Below are 22006 nucleotides of genomic sequence, written 5' to 3'. Positions count from 1 at the left end.
CAATTGTTTAAGGGATCTATCTCAAATGATCCTCTGAAAGAAATATATTGGATTTAAACTTTTTATCATTGGTTTAATGCATGCAGGAGAAAAATAACCAAACTCTGAACATCTGCAAAAGAGATAACATCAAAATTTCTAGTCCTTTACTTGCATACTATGTTACTTATCTGTGTTAAATCATTTGAATTTGTCCCAATTTATCAATGTTGAGGGAGTAAATGAGAATTATGGTGTGATGTGAAGGTGGTTGATCTTATTAGTTTGAAAAAAAAAATAAGAAAAGACAATTCCAGCAAACGGCCGTTTATCTTCTTGTTGGAAACCCAACACATTAGTTAGATACCCCTTTTGTTTCTTTCACAATCATACCATATTCATTTACCCCTTTGAAGGTTGTTTTGGAAGGGACCTCACAGCTGAGAAATTCAGATTAATTCGCATATCCATTTCTGCAAATTTGAGCCATTGAGAAAACAATCCCCGCTGAATCTATGGTTGTGGCTATCCAACCCATTTATCTACACAATCTGAGAGATGCTTATATCATTATAAAATTTCCCAGGTTGTGGCTGAATCTGAAAAATTTGGCAGAGCTGAAGGTGCATAAATCTAACCCTAGATCTAATAGTAGATCGTGCAGAGGATCCTTTTTTCAATCAAAGGGAAATCCCAGCACGGAGTCCATTGACGCTAGTGGTTACAAAAAAACCAAACCCTTGAATAAATAATTAAAACAAGAGAGAAAAAAAACAGGATATGTAGTAAAGGTTTAACTCCCTGCCTTGGCTGATTTGGCTGTTGGAATGAATGATGGACGGCTGATCAGACATTCCAACATTTTAATGTAATTTTGACGATGGAAGATTAAACTCTCTGCCTTGTCTTTCAGAGGCTGTAGGATGATGGAGACTTTGTTTTAAACCAAATGATAAAGCAAAAGAACAGGTTAACCACGGATCATACTTTGGCTTATTTAATTCCACTTGGGAAATCTAAACCCAGGGTGCTAAAGTCAAATCCCAGGCAATCCCATTCAGTTCCATTGAAGAGAACATAATACAAATTAATCTCTCTGTTTTCCTTTAATCCACAGAAAAAAAACTATGCCTGAGTATAAAAATAGTGATCAGTGAGATTTCTCGGGATCTCATTGACCCTGATCTCGAAAATCAAAGTGTATCTGCGAACAGGAAAGACGAAACAATATAAATTCGAATCCATCTGTCCTGACTTGGGCTAAATGAAAATAAAGAAAAAAAATTATGATGCAAAAAATAGTTTGGTCCAAACTAATTGATAATGATAAGAATATCTTAGGGTGATGGATTGGAGAAGGCTGATCCTACTTAAAGAGTATTCAGAGTGCCGGTTTTGCTCCAGCTACTCGGATCTCAGAAAGAATCCTTCAGTCATCTTGTAAAGTACCTTCTAAACCTGGAATTGAATTGGTAACACAACTCTGCTGATTCTGTGATTGCTCCAGACTTTTCACAACTCAGACAACTCAACCTTTCTATGGCATTAATGAAAGCACTCTACCATTTCCTGGCTAAGGACCTTCTTCTCAACATGCTGATTTTGTACATGCAGGAATGTTCATTCCCAGTGAATGAAAGAGTTTATCTTGTTAAGGTCTGCTAGACCAAGAAAAAGAGGAAAAAAGTCATGGAGAAGCTTTACAAAATGCTATGGAGAAGGAAAGATTAGAAGGATAAATGGACTTACCTGTGACGATTAATTGGGTTCCACCTCCGAAGATGAACCACAGTGACATACGGCCATACAAAAACCTCCCCTCATTTTCACAACAGTTCATTGAAGATAGATCCCACCTTGGACAATGAACTGGGTTTCATAAAAGTTCAAAATGGATCTGGAGCAAATGTCGTATTCCGGAAGAACAAAAATGATGAGGTGTGAGTGGTTCATACTTGGACATCACGGAAGCCATTCATGGACAAGGAGATCATTCAAGAAAATCCAATGGATGCAGTCCCACTGATAAGTGAAGAAAACAGGCCAGATCAGAGCCATCGTTCATTTTTACGCTAAATTATACAGAAGAGTCACAAAATAGCTTCTAGTGATATAGCCAGTTGTAGAACACTGAGAAGTGTTGGCACTTTTGTCTAAATTAAAGTGGTTTCTTATAAATTAAGGCACTAGATCATTTTGGGGTGTAAGGACCTCCCTGATTATCAGTAGGGAAACTCTTCCAGAAGTTTTAATTAATCATATAATGAACATGTTGGCAGCCCAGGGAAGGTTACACCTGGGTTTTTATTAACTAGAATTCAGGAGACATATTGTAATTTCCACTAAAAGCATAATTTTCTACTGGAATTCATGGGGAATGGATCAACCTTTACATTCCTTCTGTGGGCAGTTCCTCTTTGTCTGTTTATTTGTCTTCTTACGGCCTTAGTTGTACAGATGCTGAAATGTCAGTTCCATAGTTGTGTATATGCAACAGGCTATCGGGAATTCATTTATTTCTGATTAAAATTTATTTATTTTATTTATTTAAAACATATATATAGCCTTGTGGCTCCCAACTGATGTATCTAGTCTATCTGAATTCCATCTGTTGCAAGACAAACAGGTTGTGATTACTTAGGACCATATCCATAGATTTACGCTGGAGCACATGCGAATTGGCAGTGAAAACTCAGAAAGAAATGAAATTCACGGAATGATAACAATGGTGTCATTATTGATCAGCATGGTGGCTATGTGTAGTATTGGCCTCCATGTTGTTGTGATGATAAATGGAGATGCTTGTACTCCATCAGCTTTATCTAATAGATCTTAGGAAGGGGAATAAAATCGGGCAAATTCTTTGGGCAAAGTTAAAGAAAGGCTTGATGGCCCTTGATACATTTCATAATTTGATTGAGGATAGGTCACTGTATGGAATGCTACCCTTGAGATCCTTGTGGTCCATCCCTTAGGCATGAATCAGTCCTCCTGCCAACCTAGATGCCGTGGCATTTGTAAAATCAAAAAGTCACTTGTGAAGTCTTTTCCTTAAACTTTGTTATGAAGAGAGATAATTTTACATTGAGGGGCTGTCTTATTGGCATTAAATGCCTATAGCAGTCTTGTTTGGAAACACCTAAAGCCTGTCTTTATAAACTTGGTTGTTCCCAGTCTCTGAAGAAAGGATTCATAACAGTGCTTTTGTGTTTTCCAGGTCCAAAATAACACCATCTTCCAGAAAGTGCATGCTGATTGTTAAATGAGGTGAACCTCCATGTGGTGAAAGGAGTTTGGTATAGACATGAGAGGTCCTAGATGTTCTAGAAGTTCTTCTAGATCTGAAAAGTAAGATTACCCTCAGCCCAGGTTAACCTCCAAATAGTTCCTGATTGGTTATCCTAGACACCAAAGGTTTCAATACGATCTAAACATGATCTATCATTGTTTCTCATCCATCTTGTACCTTTGAGATATATTGGGTCAGCAATTTCCAAAATTCCAATACACCATGACCAATTTAATATATTCCAGTAAAGTTGAAGACACTTATGAGAAATGTCTCATTCCAAGCACAATAATGCATGGTGATATCCTCATGTTCATCAGGTTCTGAGCAACAGTGGCAGAGTGTGACTTTTAATCTTGGAACCTTTTTTCCCAGATCAGGTTACTAACTGGCTTTCTGGGTTTAGAAAAGCTTAAGCGTCTGAGGAGACAGGTGGAAAGCTTGCGTTTTCATTTAAGAATGTTTAGATTTCATAGGCGGTTTCTCGTGATGGTAAAATGTGAAAAGCCTAATTTATGCTGCCTTCATGGACACAGAGAGAAGCTAAAAACTGTAGGTGGGAAATCAAAATCTTAATTCAACCCATTCTGACCCCAGGTTTTATCCTATACATTCCCAAGTCTACTATCCTCAATGTAATACACTATCATTTGGAACCAGAGGGGGAATCACTTGTGTGAGTGGATAAATATACAAAAACATCACAGTATCTGAAACTAGATGCGCCCTTTCTTCAGTGACAACGGATTCAGCTCTCTCCTTCTTAATATTGGAGCTGGCTGATATCTGTGAGGAACAGAATGTTGAAACCATAAAGCCTTGTCCTCCCACAACTACTCCTCCTAATAAATTTGGCAAAACAATCACGCAAATGAAATACATCCATCTTTATTAATGTTCTGACAGTAGAATCTAGCAGATCAAGAGGGGGGAATCGATTTGAAGGGCGAAGGCATGGAGGGGGTACAAAGAGTGTAACTACATGGGATAGAAAGAGACACTATGGATCACACTAATGTTTAGGAAAGAATGAATGAGAGCCCAGGAAAAGGGACTCCTGTCTCCTGCTGAATGGCAGGAGAGGATACATGACGGAGTTAACAACTTCCAGATTTTGACACGCTCTTCACAATGGTCTTCCCTTCATGCGTCACTTGACAGGTGAAAGTGCCACATTTTTCATAGTCAGACGCACTCAATTTCATGTAACTGCTGGCAAGGTTTTTGTCCCCTTGCTTGGTGGCCTTGGTGGTCTCCACTCCAGATGTTATCACTTTATCATCACATTTCCATTGCAGGTCAAAATTACGTGGGTAAAATTCGCTCAGGAGACAGACCACGGTATGTGGGTTCGGGCTTCTGATCTCTTCCTGGGAAGGAGCAAAGACTTGCACCGAAGGAGATACGGTGGGCAGACCTGGAAGAGAGGAAGATCTCATGAAGTTCCACACTGCATCTTAAAAGACAAGTAACTAGATTGATAAATGTATAGACAGTTTCCCTCATCAAGACTGCAGGGGAGGGAGTGGGGAAAATATCAAGGCAAAATTTCTCAAAATAGTACGTTGATAAGATGGTAAAAATCATAAGACCTCCTTCTTAAGGGAGAGAAAAACATTATTTAAAAGTTAAAAGAGATATTCTAACACCACAGGGGGCTATTATGTATCATGGACAAAAGAGATTCCTATTGTGTGGTATAGGAGCCTAAATAAAACTTTTATTTTAAATGATTTGTTCTCCCAAATCATTGGCAGTCTACCAACAATTCTTGTAGTTAGTTCTGTGAACCAGAATTTTTTTCCATCAGAGTAAGATTTCCTGCATGTTCCCGCTTAGGAATATCTGCAGGTATCCGCAGGGGAGTTACTTTCCAAAATTATTTCTCTTAGAAGAACATTTCGAAAAGGAATAATTTTCTGATTATTTTAATCTTGCTTGAGCAAAAAATTATTTTTCTTTGCATTTTGTGGAAGAGAAATGGGACTGCATCAAGACAACATCTGGACAACAGCATTGCTTAGAGAGAAGTATAACTTGTAAATGAATTAGATTTTTTTAGAAAAAAATTCTCTATCATGCCCGGAGGAAGATTAGAAACTAAGTGTCTTCTATCTATGCAGATTGCTTACCCCCATGTTGGTTTCTCTCTCTCTACATGTGTGAGTTTGAGAGAGAGGAAGAGAAATAAATTATTTTTAGTTCCTGAATGCAGTGATGTTCTTTCTCTGAGCTGGAATAGTCAAATATGTGAGCTGAAGTATGAATCCTTTTCCTAGCAAACACATTTTGACTGCACAAGAGAATTAAAGAGCAGAAACAGAGTTGAGTTTCATGGAATGCATTGATGCCAACCCAACTTTCCAAAAACATTCAAACTCAATGGTTCAAATATTTAGAGATGAGTTTCATGTCAACCCAACTTTCTAAGAACATTTAAACTCAATGCCAAAGAAAATGTGGCCCAATCTGCTAACCCAGATTTCTTTTTACATTTTGTGCAGAATGTCTTAGAGATCTGCAATTTATGTTAGATTCCAACAGGATGAGAAATGACTTGAAAACCTATTTTGAGTTGGTTCCCATAGCCCTATAATGATAAAATGTTCTTTTGATCTCCTTATTCCAGGTCACTGAATTGAAAGAATACATATGACATGTGTGCCATCAGTAACATTTCCTGTAGGTGTCCCTCACAAAGTCACCTTACTCTTTATAAGAGGTTACTCATTTTTCCCACCCAGTTAATCAGTTTGTTTAAGGAATCTATCTCAAATGATCCTCTGAAAGAAATATATTGGATTTAAACTTTTTATCATTGATTTAATGCATGCAGGAGAAAAATAACCAAACTCTGAACATCTGCAAAAGAGATAACATCAAAATTTCTAGTCCTTTACTTGCATACTATGTTACTTATCTGTGTTAAATCATTTGAATTTAAGACTTGTCCCAATTTTTCAATTTTGAGGGAGTAAATGAGAATTATGGTGTGATGTGAAGGTGGTTGATCTTATTAGTTTGAAAAAAAAAACAGGAAAAGACAATTCCAGCAAACGTCCGTTTATCTTCTTGTTGGAAACCCAACACATTAGTTAGATACCCCTTTTGTTTCTTTCACAATCATACCATATTCATTTACCCCTTTGAAGGTTGTTTTGGAAGGGACCTCACAGCTGAGAAATTCAGATTAATTCGCATATCCATTTCTGCAAATTTGAGCCATTGAGAAAACAATCCCCGCTGAATCTATGGTTGTGGCTATCCAACCCATTTATCTACACAATCTGAGAGATGCTTATATCATTATAAAATTTCCCAGGTTGTGGCTGAATCTGAAAAATTTGGCAGAGCTGAAGGTGCATAAATCTAACCCTAGATCTAATAGTAGATCGTGCAGAGGATCCTTTTTTCAATCAAAGGGAAATCCCAGCACGGAGTCCATTGACGCTAGTGGTTACAAAAAAACCAAACCCTTGAATAAATAATTAAAACAAGAGAGAAAAAAAACAGGATATGTAGTAAAGGTTTAACTCCCTGCCTTGGCTGATTTGGCTGTTGGAATGAATGATGGACGGCTGATCAGACATTCCAACATTTTAATGTAATTTTGACGATGGAAGATTAAACTCTCTGCCTTGTCTTTCAGAGGCTGTAGGATGATGGAGACTTTGTTTTAAACCAAATGATAAAGCAAAAGAACAGGTTAACCACGGATCATACTTTGGCTTATTTAATTCCACTTGGGAAATCTAAACCCAGGGTGCTAAAGTCAAATCCCAGGCAATCCCATTCAGTTCCATTGAAGAGAACATAATACAAATTAATCTCTCTGTTTTCCTTTAATCCACAGAAAAAAAACTATGCCTGAGTATAAAAATAGTGATCAGTGAGATTTCTCGGGATCTCATTGACCCTGATCTCGAAAATCAAAGTGTATCTGCGAACAGGAAAGACGAAACAATATAAATTCGAATCCATCTGTCCTGACTTGGGCTAAATGAAAATAAAGAAAAAAAATTATGATGCAAAAAATAGTTTGGTCCAAACTAATTGATAATGATAAGAATATCTTAGGGTGATGGATTGGAGAAGGCTGATCCTACTTAAAGAGTATTCAGAGTGCCGGTTTTGCTCCAGCTACTCGGATCTCAGAAAGAATCCTTCAGTCATCTTGTAAAGTACCTTCTAAACCTGGAATTGAATTGGTAACACAACTCTGCTGATTCTGTGATTGCTCCAGACTTTTCACAACTCAGACAACTCAACCTTTCTATGGCATTAATGAAAGCACTCTACCATTTCCTGGCTAAGGACCTTCTTCTCAACATGCTGATTTTGTACATGCAGGAATGTTCATTCCCAGTGAATGAAAGAGTTTATCTTGTTAAGGTCTGCTAGACCAAGAAAAAGAGGAAAAAGGTCATGGAGAAGCTTTACAAAATGCTATGGAGAAGGAAAGATTAGAAGGATAAATGGACTTACCTGTGACGATTAATTGGGTTCCACCTCCGAAGATGAACCACAGTGACATACGGCCATACAAAAACCTCCCCTCATTTTCACAACAGTTCATTGAAGATAGATCCCACCTTGGACAATGAACTGGGTTTCATAAAAGTTCAAAATGGATCTGGAGCAAATGTCGTATTCCGGAAGAACAAAAATGATGAGGTGTGAGTGGTTCATACTTGGACATCACGGAAGCCATTCATGGACAAGGAGATCATTCAAGAAAATCCAATGGATGCAGTCCCACTGATAAGTGAAGAAAACAGGCCAGATCAGAGCCATCGTTCATTTTTACGCTAAATTATACAGAAGAGTCACAAAATAGCTTCTAGTGATATAGCCAGTTGTAGAACACTGAGAAGTGTTGGCACTTTTGTCTAAATTAAAGTGGTTTCTTATAAATTAAGGCACTAGATCATTTTGGGGTGTAAGGACCTCCCTGATTATCAGTAGGGAAACTCTTCCAGAAGTTTTAATTAATCATATAATGAACATGTTGGCAGCCCAGGGAAGGTTACACCTGGGTTTTTATTAACTAGAATTCAGGAGACATATTGTAATTTCCACTAAAAGCATAATTTTCTACTGGAATTCATGGGGAATGGATCAACCTTTACATTCCTTCTGTGGGCAGTTCCTCTTTGTCTGTTTATTTGTCTTCTTACGGCCTTAGTTGTACAGATGCTGAAATGTCAGTTCCATAGTTGTGTATATGCAACAGGCTATTGGGAATTCATTTATTTCTGATTAAAATTTATTTATTTTATTTATTTAAAACATATATATAGCCTTGTGGCTCCCAACTGATGTATCTAGTCTATCTGAATTCCATCTGTTGCAAGACAAACAGGTTGTGATTACTTAGGACCATATCCATAGATTTACGCTGGAGCACATGCGAATTGGCAGTGAAAACTCAGAAAGAAATGAAATTCACGGAATGATAACAATGGTGTCATTATTGATCAGCATGGTGGCTATGTGTAGTATTGGCCTCCATGTTGTTGTGATGATAAATGGAGATGCTTGTACTCCATCAGCTTTATCTAATAGATCTTAGGAAGGGGAATAAAATCGGGCAAATTCTTTGGGCAAAGTTAAAGAAAGGCTTGATGGCCCTTGATACATTTCATAATTTGATTGAGGATAGGTCACTGTATGGAATGCTACCCTTGAGATCCTTGTGGTCCATCCCTTAGGCATGAATCAGTCCTCCTGCCAACCTAGATGCCGTGGCATTTGTAAAATCAAAAAGTCACTTGTGAAGTCTTTTCCTTAAACTTTGTTATGAAGAGAGATAATTTTACATTGAGGGGCTGTCTTATTGGCATTAAATGCCTATAGCAGTCTTGTTTGGAAACACCTAAAGCCTGTCTTTATAAACTTGGTTGTTCCCAGTCTCTGAAGAAAGGATTCATAACAGTGCTTTTGTGTTTTCCAGGTCCAAAATAACACCATCTTCCAGAAAGTGCATGCTGATTGTTAAATGAGGTGAACCTCCATGTGGTGAAAGGAGTTTGGTATAGACATGAGAGGTCCTAGATGTTCTAGAAGTTCTTCTAGATCTGAAAAGTAAGATTACCCTCAGCCCAGGTTAACCTCCAAATAGTTCCTGATTGGTTATCCTAGACACCAAAGGTTTCAATACGATCTAAACATGATCTATCATTGTTTCTCATCCATCTTGTACCTTTGAGATATATTGGGTCAGCAATTTCCAAAATTCCAATACACCATGACCAATTTAATATATTCCAGTAAAGTTGAAGACACTTATGAGAAATGTCTCATTCCAAGCACAATAATGCATGGTGATATCCTCATGTTCATCAGGTTCTGAGCAACAGTGGCAGAGTGTGACTTTTAATCTTGGAACCTTTTTTCCCAGATCAGGTTACTAACTGGCTTTCTGTGTTTAGAAAAGCTTAAGCGTCTGAGGAGACAGGTGGAAAGCTTGCGTTTTGATTTAAGAATGTTTAGATTTCATAGGCGGTTTCTCGTGATGGTAAAATGTGAAAAGCCTAATTTATGCTGCCTTCATGGACACAGAGAGAAGCTAAAAACTGTAGGTGGGAAATCAAAATCTTAATTCAACCCATTCTGACCCCAGGTTTTATCCTATACATTCCCAAGTCTACTATCCTCAATGTAATACACTATCATTTGGAACCAGAGGGGGAATCACTTGTGTGAGTGGATAAATATACAAAAACATCACAGTATCTGAAACTAGATGCGCCCTTTCTTCAGTGACAACGGATTCAGCTCTCTCCTTCTTAATATTGGAGCTGGCTGATATCTGTGAGGAACAGAATGTTGAAACCATAAAGCCTTGTCCTCCCACAACTACTCCTCCTAATAAATTTGGCAAAACAATCACGCAAATGAAATACATCCATCTTTATTAATGTTCTGACAGTAGAATCTAGCAGATCAAGAGGGGGGAATCGATTTGAAGGGCGAAGGCATGGAGGGGGTACAAAGAGTGTAACTACATGGGATAGAAAGAGACACTATGGATCACACTAATGTTTAGGAAAGAATGAATGAGAGCCCAGGAAAAGGGACTCCTGTCTCCTGCTGAATGGCAGGAGAGGATACATGACGGAGTTAACAACTTCCAGATTTTGACACGCTCTTCACAATGGTCTTTCCTTCATGCGTCACTTGACAGGTGAAAGTGCCACATTTTTCATAGTCAGACGCACTCAATTTCATGTAACTGCTGGCAAGGTTTTTGTCCCCTTGCTTGGTGGCCTTGGTGGTCTCCACTCCAGATGTTATCACTTTATCATCACATTTCCATTGCAGGTCAAAATTACGTGGGTAAAATTCGCTCAGGAGACAGACCACGGTATGTGGGTTCGGGCTTCTGATCTCTTCCTGGGAAGGAGCAAAGACTTGCACCGAAGGAGATACGGTGGGCAGACCTGGAAGAGAGGAAGATCTCATGAAGTTCCACACTGCATCTTAAAAGACAAGTAACTAGATTGATAAATGTATAGACAGTTTCCCTCATCAAGACTGCAGGGGAGGGAGTGGGGAAAATATCAAGGCAAAATTTCTCAAAATAGTACGTTGATAAGATGGTAAAAATCATAAGACCTCCTTCTTAAGGGAGAGAAAAACATTATTTAAAAGTTAAAAGAGATATTCTAACACCACAGGGGGCTATTATGTATCATGGACAAAAGAGATTCCTATTGTGTGGTATAGGAGCCTAAATAAAACTTTTATTTTAAATGATTTGTTCTCCCAAATCATTGGCAGTCTACCAACAATTCTTGTAGTTAGTTCTGTGAACCAGAATTTTTTTCCATCAGAGTAAGATTTCCTGCATGTTCCCGCTTAGGAATATCTGCAGGTATCCGCAGGGGAGTTACTTTCCAAAATTATTTCTCTTAGAAGAACATTTCGAAAAGGAATAATTTTCTGATTATTTTAATCTTGCTTGAGCAAAAAATTATTTTTCTTTGCATTTTGTGGAAGAGAAATGGGACTGCATCAAGACAACATCTGGACAACAGCATTGCTTAGAGAGAAGTATAACTTGTAAATGAATTAGATTTTTTTAGAAAAAAATTCTCTATCATGCCCGGAGGAAGATTAGAAACTAAGTGTCTTCTATCTATGCAGATTGCTTACCCCCATGTTGGTTTCTCTCTCTCTACATGTGTGAGTTTGAGAGAGAGGAAGAGAAATAAATTATTTTTAGTTCCTGAATGCAGTGATGTTCTTTCTCTGAGCTGGAATAGTCAAATATGTGAGCTGAAGTATGAATCCTTTTCCTAGCAAACACATTTTGACTGCACAAGAGAATTAAAGAGCAGAAACAGAGTTGAGTTTCATGGAATGCATTGATGCCAACCCAACTTTCCAAAAACATTCAAACTCAATGGTTCAAATATTTAGAGATGAGTTTCATGTCAACCCAACTTTCTAAGAACATTTAAACTCAATGCCAAAGAAAATGTGGCCCAATCTGCTAACCCAGATTTCTTTTTACATTTTGTGCAGAATGTCTTAGAGATCTGCAATTTATGTTAGATTCCAACAGGATGAGAAATGACTTGAAAACCTATTTTGAGTTGGTTCCCATAGCCCTATAATGATAAAATGTTCTTTTGATCTCCTTATTCCAGGTCACTGAATTGAAAGAATACATATGACATGTGTGCCATCAGTAACATTTCCTGTAGGTGTCCCTCATAAAGTCACCTTACTCTTTATAAGAGGTTACTCATTTTTCCCACCCAGTTAATCAATTGTTTAAGGGATCTATCTCAAATGATCCTCTGAAAGAAATATATTGGATTTAAACTTTTTATCATTGGTTTAATGCAAGCAGGAGAAAAATAACCAAACTCTGAACATCTGCAAAAGAGATAACATCAAAATTTCTAGTCCTTTACTTGCATACTATGTTACTTATCTGTGTTAAATCATTTGAATTTAAGTCTTGTTCCAATTTATCAATTTTGAGGGGAGTAAATGAGAATTATGGTGTGATGTGAAGGTGGTTGATCTTATTAGTTTGAAAAAAAATTAGGAAAAGACAATTCCAGCAAACGGCCATTTATCTTCTTGTTGGAAACCCAACACATTAGTTAGATACTACTTTTGTTTCTTTCACAATCATACCATATTCATTTACCCCTTTGAAGGTTGTTTTGGAAGGGATCTCACAACTGAGAAATTCAGAATAATTCTCATATCCATTTCTGCAAATTTGAACCATTGAGAAAACAATCCCCTCTGAATCTATAGTTGTGGCTATCCCACCCATTTATCTACACAATCTGAGAGATGCTTATATCATTATAAAATTTCCCAGGTTGTGGCTGAATCTGAAAAATTTGGCAGAGCTGAAGGTGCATAAATCTAACCCTAGATCTAATAGTAGATTGTGCAGAAGATCCTTTTTTCAATCAAAGGGAAATCCCAGCACAGAGTCCATTGAAGCTAGTGGTTACAAAACAAAAAACAAAAACCTTGAAAAATAATTAAAACAAGAGAGAAAAAAAAACAGGATATGTAGTAAAGGTTTAACTCCCTGCATTGGCTGATTTGGCTGTTGGAATGAATGATGGACGGCTGATCAGTCATTCCAACATTTTAATGTAATTTTGACGATGGAAGATTAAACTCTCTGCCTTGTTTTTCAGAGGATGAAAGATGATGGAGACTCTTTTTAAACCAAATGATAAAGCAAAACAATAGGTTGAGCATGGATTATACTTCGGCTTACTTAATTCCACTTGAGAAATCTAAACCCAGCATTCTAAAGTCAAATCCCAGCCAATCCCATTCAGTTCCATTGAAGAGAACATAATACAAATAAATCTCTCTGTTTTCCTTTAGTCCACAGAAAAAAACTATGCCTGAGTATAAAAGTAGTGATCAGTGAGATTTCTCGGGATCTCATTGACCCTGATCTCGAAAATCAAAGTGTATCTGTGGACAGGGAAGACGAAACAATATAAATTCGAATCCACCTGTCCTGACTTAGGCTAAATGTTCAGTTCTCACTGAAAAAAACATCACCATTGATGAATCCAAAGCAACCCTAAAATCAAAGTGCATGGAGCCAAAGTAGGAAAAGAGGAGGAAAAAGATGAAAAAATGAAAATATCACATGAAGAAAGAAAGATTTGGGATCAATTAATTGACTTACCTGTGACTATTAGCTCGGTTCCTCCTCCGAACACCCACCACAGTGATACACAGCTGTACATAAACCTACTCTCTCTTGATGCTCTTGAGCAAGTGGTGAGTCTCCTTGACATGGCCATTTCAAGTCTTTTAAATCCCATAGAATGTATTTTGGAAAAAGAAACCATGGTCCATTTTCGGAGTAGTAAAAGAAGGATTTGTTAGTGATTTATAAAGACCTCAGGTCTTCGAGAACTTCAATTCTTGAAGCGATTCCTTTCTGGATGTAGGCAGATGGTAGATTCCTTCAAGATTATGTGAAAGAAGCCCAAGTGTCTGCAGCTTTGCCTGTTTAAAAAAATATAAACTATGCTTAAGAAGTGTGAAAAGTTGCTTTGTAGGAACTGAAGTTTTGTCTATGCTGTAATTGTTTTTGATGGATTTCACCCAATGCAATGGATCTGTTCTTGAAGTACAGTTTGATCACTGTAGTATGATTACTGTAATGCACTGTTAAGAATAGTTTTCAGTAGATCCATCAGAAAATTGAACCGTAGGAAGTTTCTCCTTTATGATTTGGGCTCATCCAATTTAAATGTCCTTGACATTGAAAGCTCAGCAGATCATTCCAGATAGATAGCTTTAAATTTCTTGGGATACATTATATGAGGAAGGCCCTGGACCATGGCTTCTGCCTGCTAATATTCAGATCTACCTGTTGAATTTCTAATAAAGACAGTTGAGATTTTTCTGAATGAGTTACAATTCTCTACCTGCTTATCTGAGGTTTCCTTAACTGTAAATATAAGAGATCATACCACGAAGTCAACATTATGTCTAGTATGGGGATTTTGACTGCTCCATTGTGATTGTGTGATGTCCTTTAGAATGTGTACTTTCATGAAAACTCTGGATGAGGTTGTAAAATAACCTTTGAAATAGAGAGACAACTGAGATTTTTCTGGATGGGTTACAATTCTCTACATGCTTATCTGTACATAACTGTAAATACAAGGGGTCATATCTTGTTGTTAATATTGTGCCTTGTGTGGAGATTTGGAATGCTCCATTGTGCTTATGTGATGACCTTTAGAATTGAAATGCTGGAATAGGTTATAAAATAAACTTTTACATATAGAGAGGATAGGGACAACATCTCCTAAGATTTCAAAGCTTCTTCCAGGGCCTTTTTCTGAGAGAGTGGAAATGCAATGTTTGAGACACTGCCCTTGGACCTAGAATAATTCATAGGTCTGAAAAGAATATGGGATTTCTAGGTGGATGCTTAAAACCCATCCATGCTTCTTCTCTTGTCTCCTATTTCTTATTTTGTCCTCAGGGAATAAGGAATTAACTCTGAAGAATGACAAAAGAAACATCTTGTGAAGGGCTTGAGCAACATTCAACCAGACCAATGGAATATTGTTGTTGTTGTTATTAATTGCAAAGTCGTGTCCGACCAATCACGACCCCATGGACAATGTTCCTCCAGGTCTTCCTGTCCTCTACCATTTTCTGGAGTCCATTTAAGTTCACACCTACTGCTTCAGTGACTCCATCCAGCCATCTCATTCTCTGTCGTCCCCTTCTTCTATTGCCCTCAATCTTTCCCAGCATTAGGCCCTTCTCTAGTGAGTCCTCCCTGCTCATTAGGTGGCCAAAGTATTAGAGTTTCAACTTCAGGATCTGGCCTTCTAAAGAGCAGTCGGGGTTGATCTCTTCTAGGACTGACCGGTTTGAATGCCTTGCAGTCCAAGGAACTCACAGGAGTCTTCTCCAGCACCATAGTTCAAAGCCTCAATTCTTTTGCGCTCAGCCTTTCTTATGGTCCAACTTTCACAGCCATACATTGCAACTGGGAAAACCATGGCCTGGACTATATGCACTTTTGTTGGCAGGGTGATGTCTCTGCTTTTTAGTATGCTGTCTAGATTTGCCATAGCTTTCCTCCCCAGGAGCAAGCATCTTTTAATTTCTTGGCTGCAGAATGGAATACTAATAATCCCCAAATAGCTTTGAATTTGCAAGCAGTCCATGTAAACAACTAAACCTGCCTTTGCATGTGGGTTTCCTCGCTAGATACTCTTTTGGTGACACCTGGTCAGTTTGCCATACAATGAGGTGAGTAGGTATTTGCTCAAATCTAGAAGCCTACTTCATTTGTTTATTTATTTTATTTATTTATCAAATGTATTGGTGGGCCATCTTACCACATGGTTTTTTTTTAATTAAATAAAATGCCCTCTGTACTTGAACTGTCAATCAGAGCTAAAACACCAATTCCTGGATCTGATGAATCCCAGTCATGATGAAGAGATAGAAGTATTCTTATTAAATGGCTAACACCCAGGTATTTTGAAGCCAATGGCCAAATATTTACTTCTAGCCTTGCTTGGGCCCTTCCATGATTGTCAACGTGTTTTCCCCTTTTATATATGTTTGTAATACCACTTTTTATATGAATTAAGGCTATGGGATGGATATGACTTGAGAGATAGTAGTTCAACTATATATTCACTATAGCATTATTACTAAAGAACAAGGCATTTTCATGTCATATATGTTTACAACACCACTTTTTGCATGAATTAAGGATATGGGTACTTTTACACTTTGTGACTTGAGAGATAGTAGTTCAACCATATATTCACTGTGTATCAGTTGGAGGATGAGATATTATTGGAAGGGCTGCTGTGATTGCATATATTCCCAAATCTGCTAGCATTGCTACTAAAGGACAAGATATTTTCATTTGAAACTTGAGAAGAATTCATGTGTGAATTTATTGCAACACCCATGTAGGGTCCAAAACCAGATGATGGTTCTTGATATTCCCAAGAGAATCAGACTTAGAGTTTTTTTTTTTGTTGTTGTTTTTTGTTTGTTTGTTTTTTTGGGTAACTGTTTAACTGGGCAAAATTGGACCTTGGAAACAGACTGCTTTTCCTTGAACATAACCAAGTTTATATAGCTGTGTATTCTTGATGAATTTGATGAAACAATCACACAAATGAAATACATCCATCTTTATTAATGTTCTGACAGTAGAATCTAGCAGATCAAGGGGGGGAGGAATCGATTTGAAGGGCAAAGACATGGAGGGGATACAAAGGGTGTAACTACATGGGATAGAAAGAGACACTATGGATCACATTAAAGTTTAGGAAAGAATGAATGAGAGCCCAGGAGAAGGGACTCCTGTCTCCTGCCGAATGGCAGGAGAGGATACATGACGGAGTTAACAACTTCCAGATTTTGACACGCTCTTCACAATGGTCTTTCCTTCATGCGTCACTTGACAGGTGAAAGTGCCATATTTTTCATAGTCAGACGTGCTCAGTTTCATGTAACTGCTGGCAAGGTATTTGTCCCCTTGCTTGGTGGCCTTGGTGGTCTCCACTCCAGATGTTATCACTTTATCATCACATTTCCATTGCAGGTCGAAACTAGGTGGGTACAATCCGCTCAGGAGACAGACCACGGTATGTGGGTTCGGGCTTCTGATCTCTTCCTGGGAAGGAGCAAAGACTTGCACCGAAGGAGATACGGTGGGCAGACCTGGAAGAGAGGAAGATCTCATGAAGTTCCACACTGCATCTTAAAAGCTCAACACAACTAATCTTCTTGATTAGTTTCCATCCATTGTTTTTTTTTAATCTTGCCTTCTGGTTCTTTGGAAAATAATTTGATCCCCTTTTATTTGTGGCAGCCCTCTGAAATACCGGAATACTGCTATCATGTCATCCCTAGTCCTTCTTTTCTCTAGACTGGCCATACCCAGTTCCTGCAACCATTCTTTATATGTCTCCAGGCCTTTAATCATCTTAGTTGCTTTTCTTTGCACTTTGTCCAAAGTCTCAACATCTTTTTTGTAATACAGTGACCAAAACTGAATGCAGTATTCCAGGAGTGGTCTTACTAAGGCTTTATACAGCGGTACTCATATTTCGATCAACCCCGACTGCTCTTTAGAAGGCCAGATCCTGAAGTTGAAACTCAAGTACTTTGGCCACCTAATGAGAAGGAAGGACTCACTGGAGAAGGGCCTAATGCTGGGAAAGATTGAGGGCAATAGAAGAAGGGGACAACAGAGAATGAGGGGGCTGGATGGAATCACTGAAGCAGTAGGCGTGAGCTTAAATGGACTCCAGATGATGGTAGAGGGCAGGAAGGCCTGGAGGAACATTGTCCATGGAGTTGCGATGGGTCGGACCTGACTTTGCAATTAACAACAACAACAACAACTCATATTTCACGTGATTTTGATTCTATGCCTCCGTTTACATGACTTAGTGACTGTCAGACACAACTTAGCAACTGAACAAACAACAATAGTTTTAATGAATGAACAAAAGAGATTAAGTGAGAAACTCTTTTGTGTTGCTGTTGGGATCTAAACAAAATTGTGATTTGATAAGATATGATTTGATTTCCCATTCTCAGTCTACTAATGATTCGTGTAGTTACTGCTATGAACTGAAGTGGTTTGCTTTTCCTGCCTTTGTGGGCTGAAAGAGAGGGACTGGTCCAAAGTCACCCACTGGCTTTGCGCCTAAAGTGGATCTAGAACTTAAAATCCTTCTCTTTGAACCTTAGAAAGAAGCAGGCAAGTAAGCCACTTCTGAAAATCTTGCCAAGAAAACTTCAGGGATTTGTCCAGTCAGTCACCAAGAGTCAACAAAATAAAATCATAATGAGAAAAAAGTTAAAGTTAAAACTAAATAACGTTAAAGTTTAAAGTTAAAACTAAGTAAAGGAGTTATTTTCTCTGTGTTTAATAACAGCCCCTTTAAAAATCAGGTTTCAGTGATAAATGTGGTTGGCTTGGGAAGGTTTGATAGAAAGCTTGTCTCAAAATTCAAATTTGGTCCTTCTGATATCATTTCTAAATAGTAACTACAGAACTTCCAGAAGTTTATCTTTTAAATAAGCGATAAGAATCAAGGGGACTGGGGGTTAAAACATATGAAGAATGATTGCAGGAATTGGGTGTGTCTGATTTGATGAAAAGAAGGACTGGGGTGGCATGATAGCAGTGTTCCAATATCTCAGGGGCTACCACAAAGAAGAGGAGGTCAACCTATTAACCAAAACACCAGAAGACAGGACAAGAAACAACAGATGGAAACCAAGCAAGGAGAGAACCAACCTAGAACTAAAGAGAAATTTCCTGACAGTTAATAAACAGATACATGGAACACAATATTAACACATCAAGGATCGTATCAATCAATCAATAATCAAGGAAGCAACTGAAGTTACAGAATTTTGGACCTATCCAATTTCAGCTCTGGGAAGAGAGAGAGAGAGAGAGGGAGGGAGGGAGGGAGGGAGGGAGGGAGAGAGAGGAGAGAAAGAGAGAGAGAGAGAGGAAGGGAGAGAGAGAGAGAGAGAGAGAGAGAGAGAGAGAGAAAGAGAGAGAGAGAGAGAGATAGAGGAGAAGGGAGAGAGAGAGAGAGAGAGAGAGAGAGAGAGAGAGAGAGAGAGAGAGAAAATATATTCTAATACCATAAATAATCTAGACAAGATCTGTATAAAACTTTCCAATCCTTTGCTAGCTTGTAATGGGTTGTAAAATCAGCAAACTGAAATATGATCGTTAAGAATGACAAAAGGGGTATGAGAGCTAGTTTCAGTGCCCTAGTTTTAATTAAACATTTGGAAGATCCCTGGTTGATTCCAAGTTTTTTTTTTTTTTTTTTAAAGCAAAGGAATTATTTGTCTATCTCAGACAAGGAGAAAACAGATATTTTTCCTAATGGGATTAAGAGTGGATTTGAACATGGGGTACCTAAAATTAAAATAGATAGCAAAATTCTGATCAGCACTGAATGCTTTTGACTGTCACTTGATAAGAAAGTCTCTTATTCCTTTCACTATGCATTTACTTTCTATTGCCAAGTCATACTGCCATCATCTTTTATCAAGGCATTTGTTTTTTTAAGAAAAATAAAGGTAAAATTAAAACAAAACGAGAAAACCAAACCAAACCCAAGATTTTATCCCATTGAAATTTGAGAGTTAGTAATTTTCGCATGCAATGTTCAAATTCTCTAGCTCCAGATTGCCCTATGTTTCATTTTATCTCTGTGAAATTTCACCTCTATTTATAAAAAAAAAATCCTTTCCCATTGACAAAGTAAAACAAATGTGAAGATTCAGTTTTGAAGATGATTTTTTTAAAAAAAAGATCAGAAGTTTTCGCTTATGATTGGTGAATTGCCAAGCAATGCATCCCTTTCAAGATATTTTGATTATTAGGTACTAATATTATATAAATAATGTTTTAAGATGATTTTTAAGATGATATACCTCAATTCTATGAACCAAAACATTAGTCACAGATCCTTTAAAAAAAAAGATCAGTGCTGGACTTAACACAAACTCAAACTCACAAATACTTGTCTAGGATTTATTTTCATAGGGGAAAAAAGTCTATTTAGAACTTCAAAGATTATCTCAACCTTCCCTCATTTTATTCCTTCAGTTCAGATCTTAGCAGAAGGAATATTTGCAATCAGATAAAGAAATCTAAACATTCAAGCAAGGGAAAAGCTGAATTTTATTTAAGGTTACAAGTTCTATTTCTCTATTTTTTCAAAACTGCCTTTTGCCTTAAAATCAGATATAGCATGGAAACTCACATTCTAACATTTTGCAACACACAAACATATATGAACACAAAAAGATTAGAGAGATTTGATATACTTTTGCTATTTTTTTCTTACATTGACTTGTTTAAACCTACTTTACTGCATTCATTTTTTGGCCAATCAAAAAGACTTGATAGGATTCGATTTTTAAATTATCTAATTATCTAATGAGCTAAATCCTCTTTAAATTAACTATGTGCAAATAAAATGAGATATTGAAGAAGTGTACAACACTTTGCTCGATATTTTGCCATCATCATCACCTGGATTTTGTTTTCTTGAAAAGGACAGTGAGAGACAAACTATTAAACACAATACGGATAGATGAGCATGCTTTTTAGGAGAAAAAATATAACACCCTGGAGAAAAAAAAGATCACAAAAGCAAAATGTGATGAACACAAATAGTTGGATCACTTCATCCTCTACTTGCAAACATGGCTTAATCCAAGTAAGGGCATATTATATTTCAGACTTAATCAGCTCAAAAAAGACAGCCCCCCCTTTATATTTAATCTATTTGAGAGTTCTTTATTCAACATCAAAGAAAAAACCAGCATTTTTTAACGTAAACTGATGAGCTACGCCAAAGATGCTTCATTCAAGACAGAGAAAAGAAAAACAACAACACCACAAATTAAAATAACAAACAGTTGGGAAAAAATTGTATTGGCATTTTAAAAAGATTTACCTGTGACTGTCAACGGGTTCCAGCGCCGAAGACATACACACAGTGAGTGAGGGCCATACCAAAATATTTCCTCTAGAACTTTACTTCTGCTTTCTGATCTTGGATTTTTTTTTATATAAGTCTTTTTTTTCAAAGTCATAATTCGCTTTGCAAAACTTACTCGTTTGGCAAACACAATCATATTTTTCCACATTATTATTATTATTATTTTGAACGAGCAGGCAAGCTGGATCGCATATTGCATGGAAGTTCTTTGCAATTTTTCCCACTAAGGTAATCCCCACAAAGAGAAGGAACGCTCTGCTCAAAATGTTTCCATGAAATTCCACATTCTTTTCAACTCATCCTCAAACATTTTTTCTCCCATTCTCAGATATTTGGTTAAGAGGGCCATAGAATCACTAAGAGTTGGACGGGACTGATGGATAACATCTTTATCATATCATCATCCAATCCAGAAACAGTAGGAAAACAAATATATTGACATTTTAAAAAGACTTACCTGTGACTGTCAACTGGGTTCCAGCACCGAAGATAATCACACAGTGAGTAATGACCATACAAAAACATTTACTTCTGCTTTCTGATCTTAGATTATATATATAATATATATATATATATATATATAATGTAAGTCTATTGCTCACTTTATAGGGGGTATGGACTTGGTCATTTTTTTAGTTCATTTTTTTATTAGTTTATCAAAATATAATATAAATACAAAATACAAAAGAACATAATGGGAAAATAAGGGAGGAAAAAGGGAAGAGAAAGCGTAGGACAAGAGAGAGAAAGAGAGAGAAAAGAAAAGCATTGACTTCCAATTCCTTTTGGTGCAGTAGAATAAGATAATAGCATTAAACCTCAACTTTTTATTTTTATAGAATAATACAAACTAGCCGTTTTTATAACAACACACCTATCTAATCGGCAAAAGTTAAAAGTTTTATTTTTTTCCACCTCAAGGAAAAAGACCAGAAGGGGTTTCCAAGTAAAAACAAAAGTAATTGTGTTCTTTTCTTTAATCAAAGCAGTCAATTTAGCCATCTCTGCTAACTCCATCAAGTTGTGTGGCTTTGCTGTTTTGAGTTGGACCACCCTCGCTTCTATGACTTTCAAAGTCATAATTCGCTTTCCAGAACTTACTCACTTGGCAAACACAATCGTATTTCCAAATTTCTTTTTTTGAATGAACAGGCAAGCTGGATCGCATATTCTATGGAAGTTCTTT

At 37.3% G+C, this 22006-nt stretch overlaps 3 protein-coding genes across 11 annotated transcripts in view; all 3 read right to left on the bottom strand.

Annotated features, from left to right (window-relative positions):
* LOC120319530 (immunoglobulin lambda-1 light chain-like) overlaps positions 1–22006 on the bottom strand; it is a 45350-nt gene that overhangs the window by 1881 nt on the left and 21463 nt on the right. The window contains exon 3 of the mRNA XM_039368477.1: positions 1729–1766. Within this exon, the coding sequence (XP_039224411.1) occupies positions 1729–1766 (38 nt within the window). The remainder of the gene's footprint in view (positions 1–1728; positions 1767–22006) is intronic.
* Positions 4139–22006, bottom strand: part of LOC120319526 (immunoglobulin lambda-1 light chain-like) — a 147080-nt gene continuing 129212 nt past the window's right edge. For 3 of the 4 annotated variants that reach the window (XM_039368467.1, XM_039368470.1, XM_039368469.1), the window contains exons 3-4: positions 13455–13492; positions 10164–10710 (exon numbers count right to left, since the gene is read on the bottom strand). In XM_039368467.1, coding sequence (XP_039224401.1) covers positions 10391–10710; positions 13455–13492 — 358 coding nt within the window. In that variant the 3' untranslated portion in view covers positions 10164–10390. Of the gene's footprint in view, positions 4686–7753; positions 7792–10163; positions 10711–13454; positions 13493–22006 lie in introns of those variants that run through there. The other variant, XM_039368468.1, reaches the window with a different exon arrangement.
* Positions 16444–22006, bottom strand: part of LOC120319528 (immunoglobulin lambda-1 light chain-like) — a 28681-nt gene continuing 23118 nt past the window's right edge. For 2 of the 6 annotated variants that reach the window (XM_039368474.1, XM_039368471.1), the window contains exons 3-4: positions 21278–21311; positions 16444–16990 (exon numbers count right to left, since the gene is read on the bottom strand). In XM_039368474.1, coding sequence (XP_039224408.1) covers positions 16671–16990; positions 21278–21311 — 354 coding nt within the window. In that variant the 3' untranslated portion in view covers positions 16444–16670. Of the gene's footprint in view, positions 16991–21277; positions 21318–22006 lie in introns of all 6 variants that reach the window. The other 4 variants (XM_039368472.1, XM_039368475.1, XM_039368473.1 and 1 more) reach the window with 3 other exon arrangements.

The sequence above is a fragment of the Crotalus tigris genome, unplaced genomic scaffold (genome assembly GCF_016545835.1).
Source record: "Crotalus tigris isolate CLP2741 ecotype Arizona unplaced genomic scaffold, ASM1654583v1 scf7180000020801.324491, whole genome shotgun sequence".
In the NCBI taxonomy this organism is placed as follows: Eukaryota; Metazoa; Chordata; class Lepidosauria; order Squamata; family Viperidae; genus Crotalus; species Crotalus tigris.
This window is presented reverse-complemented; position numbering and strand designations above follow the sequence as displayed.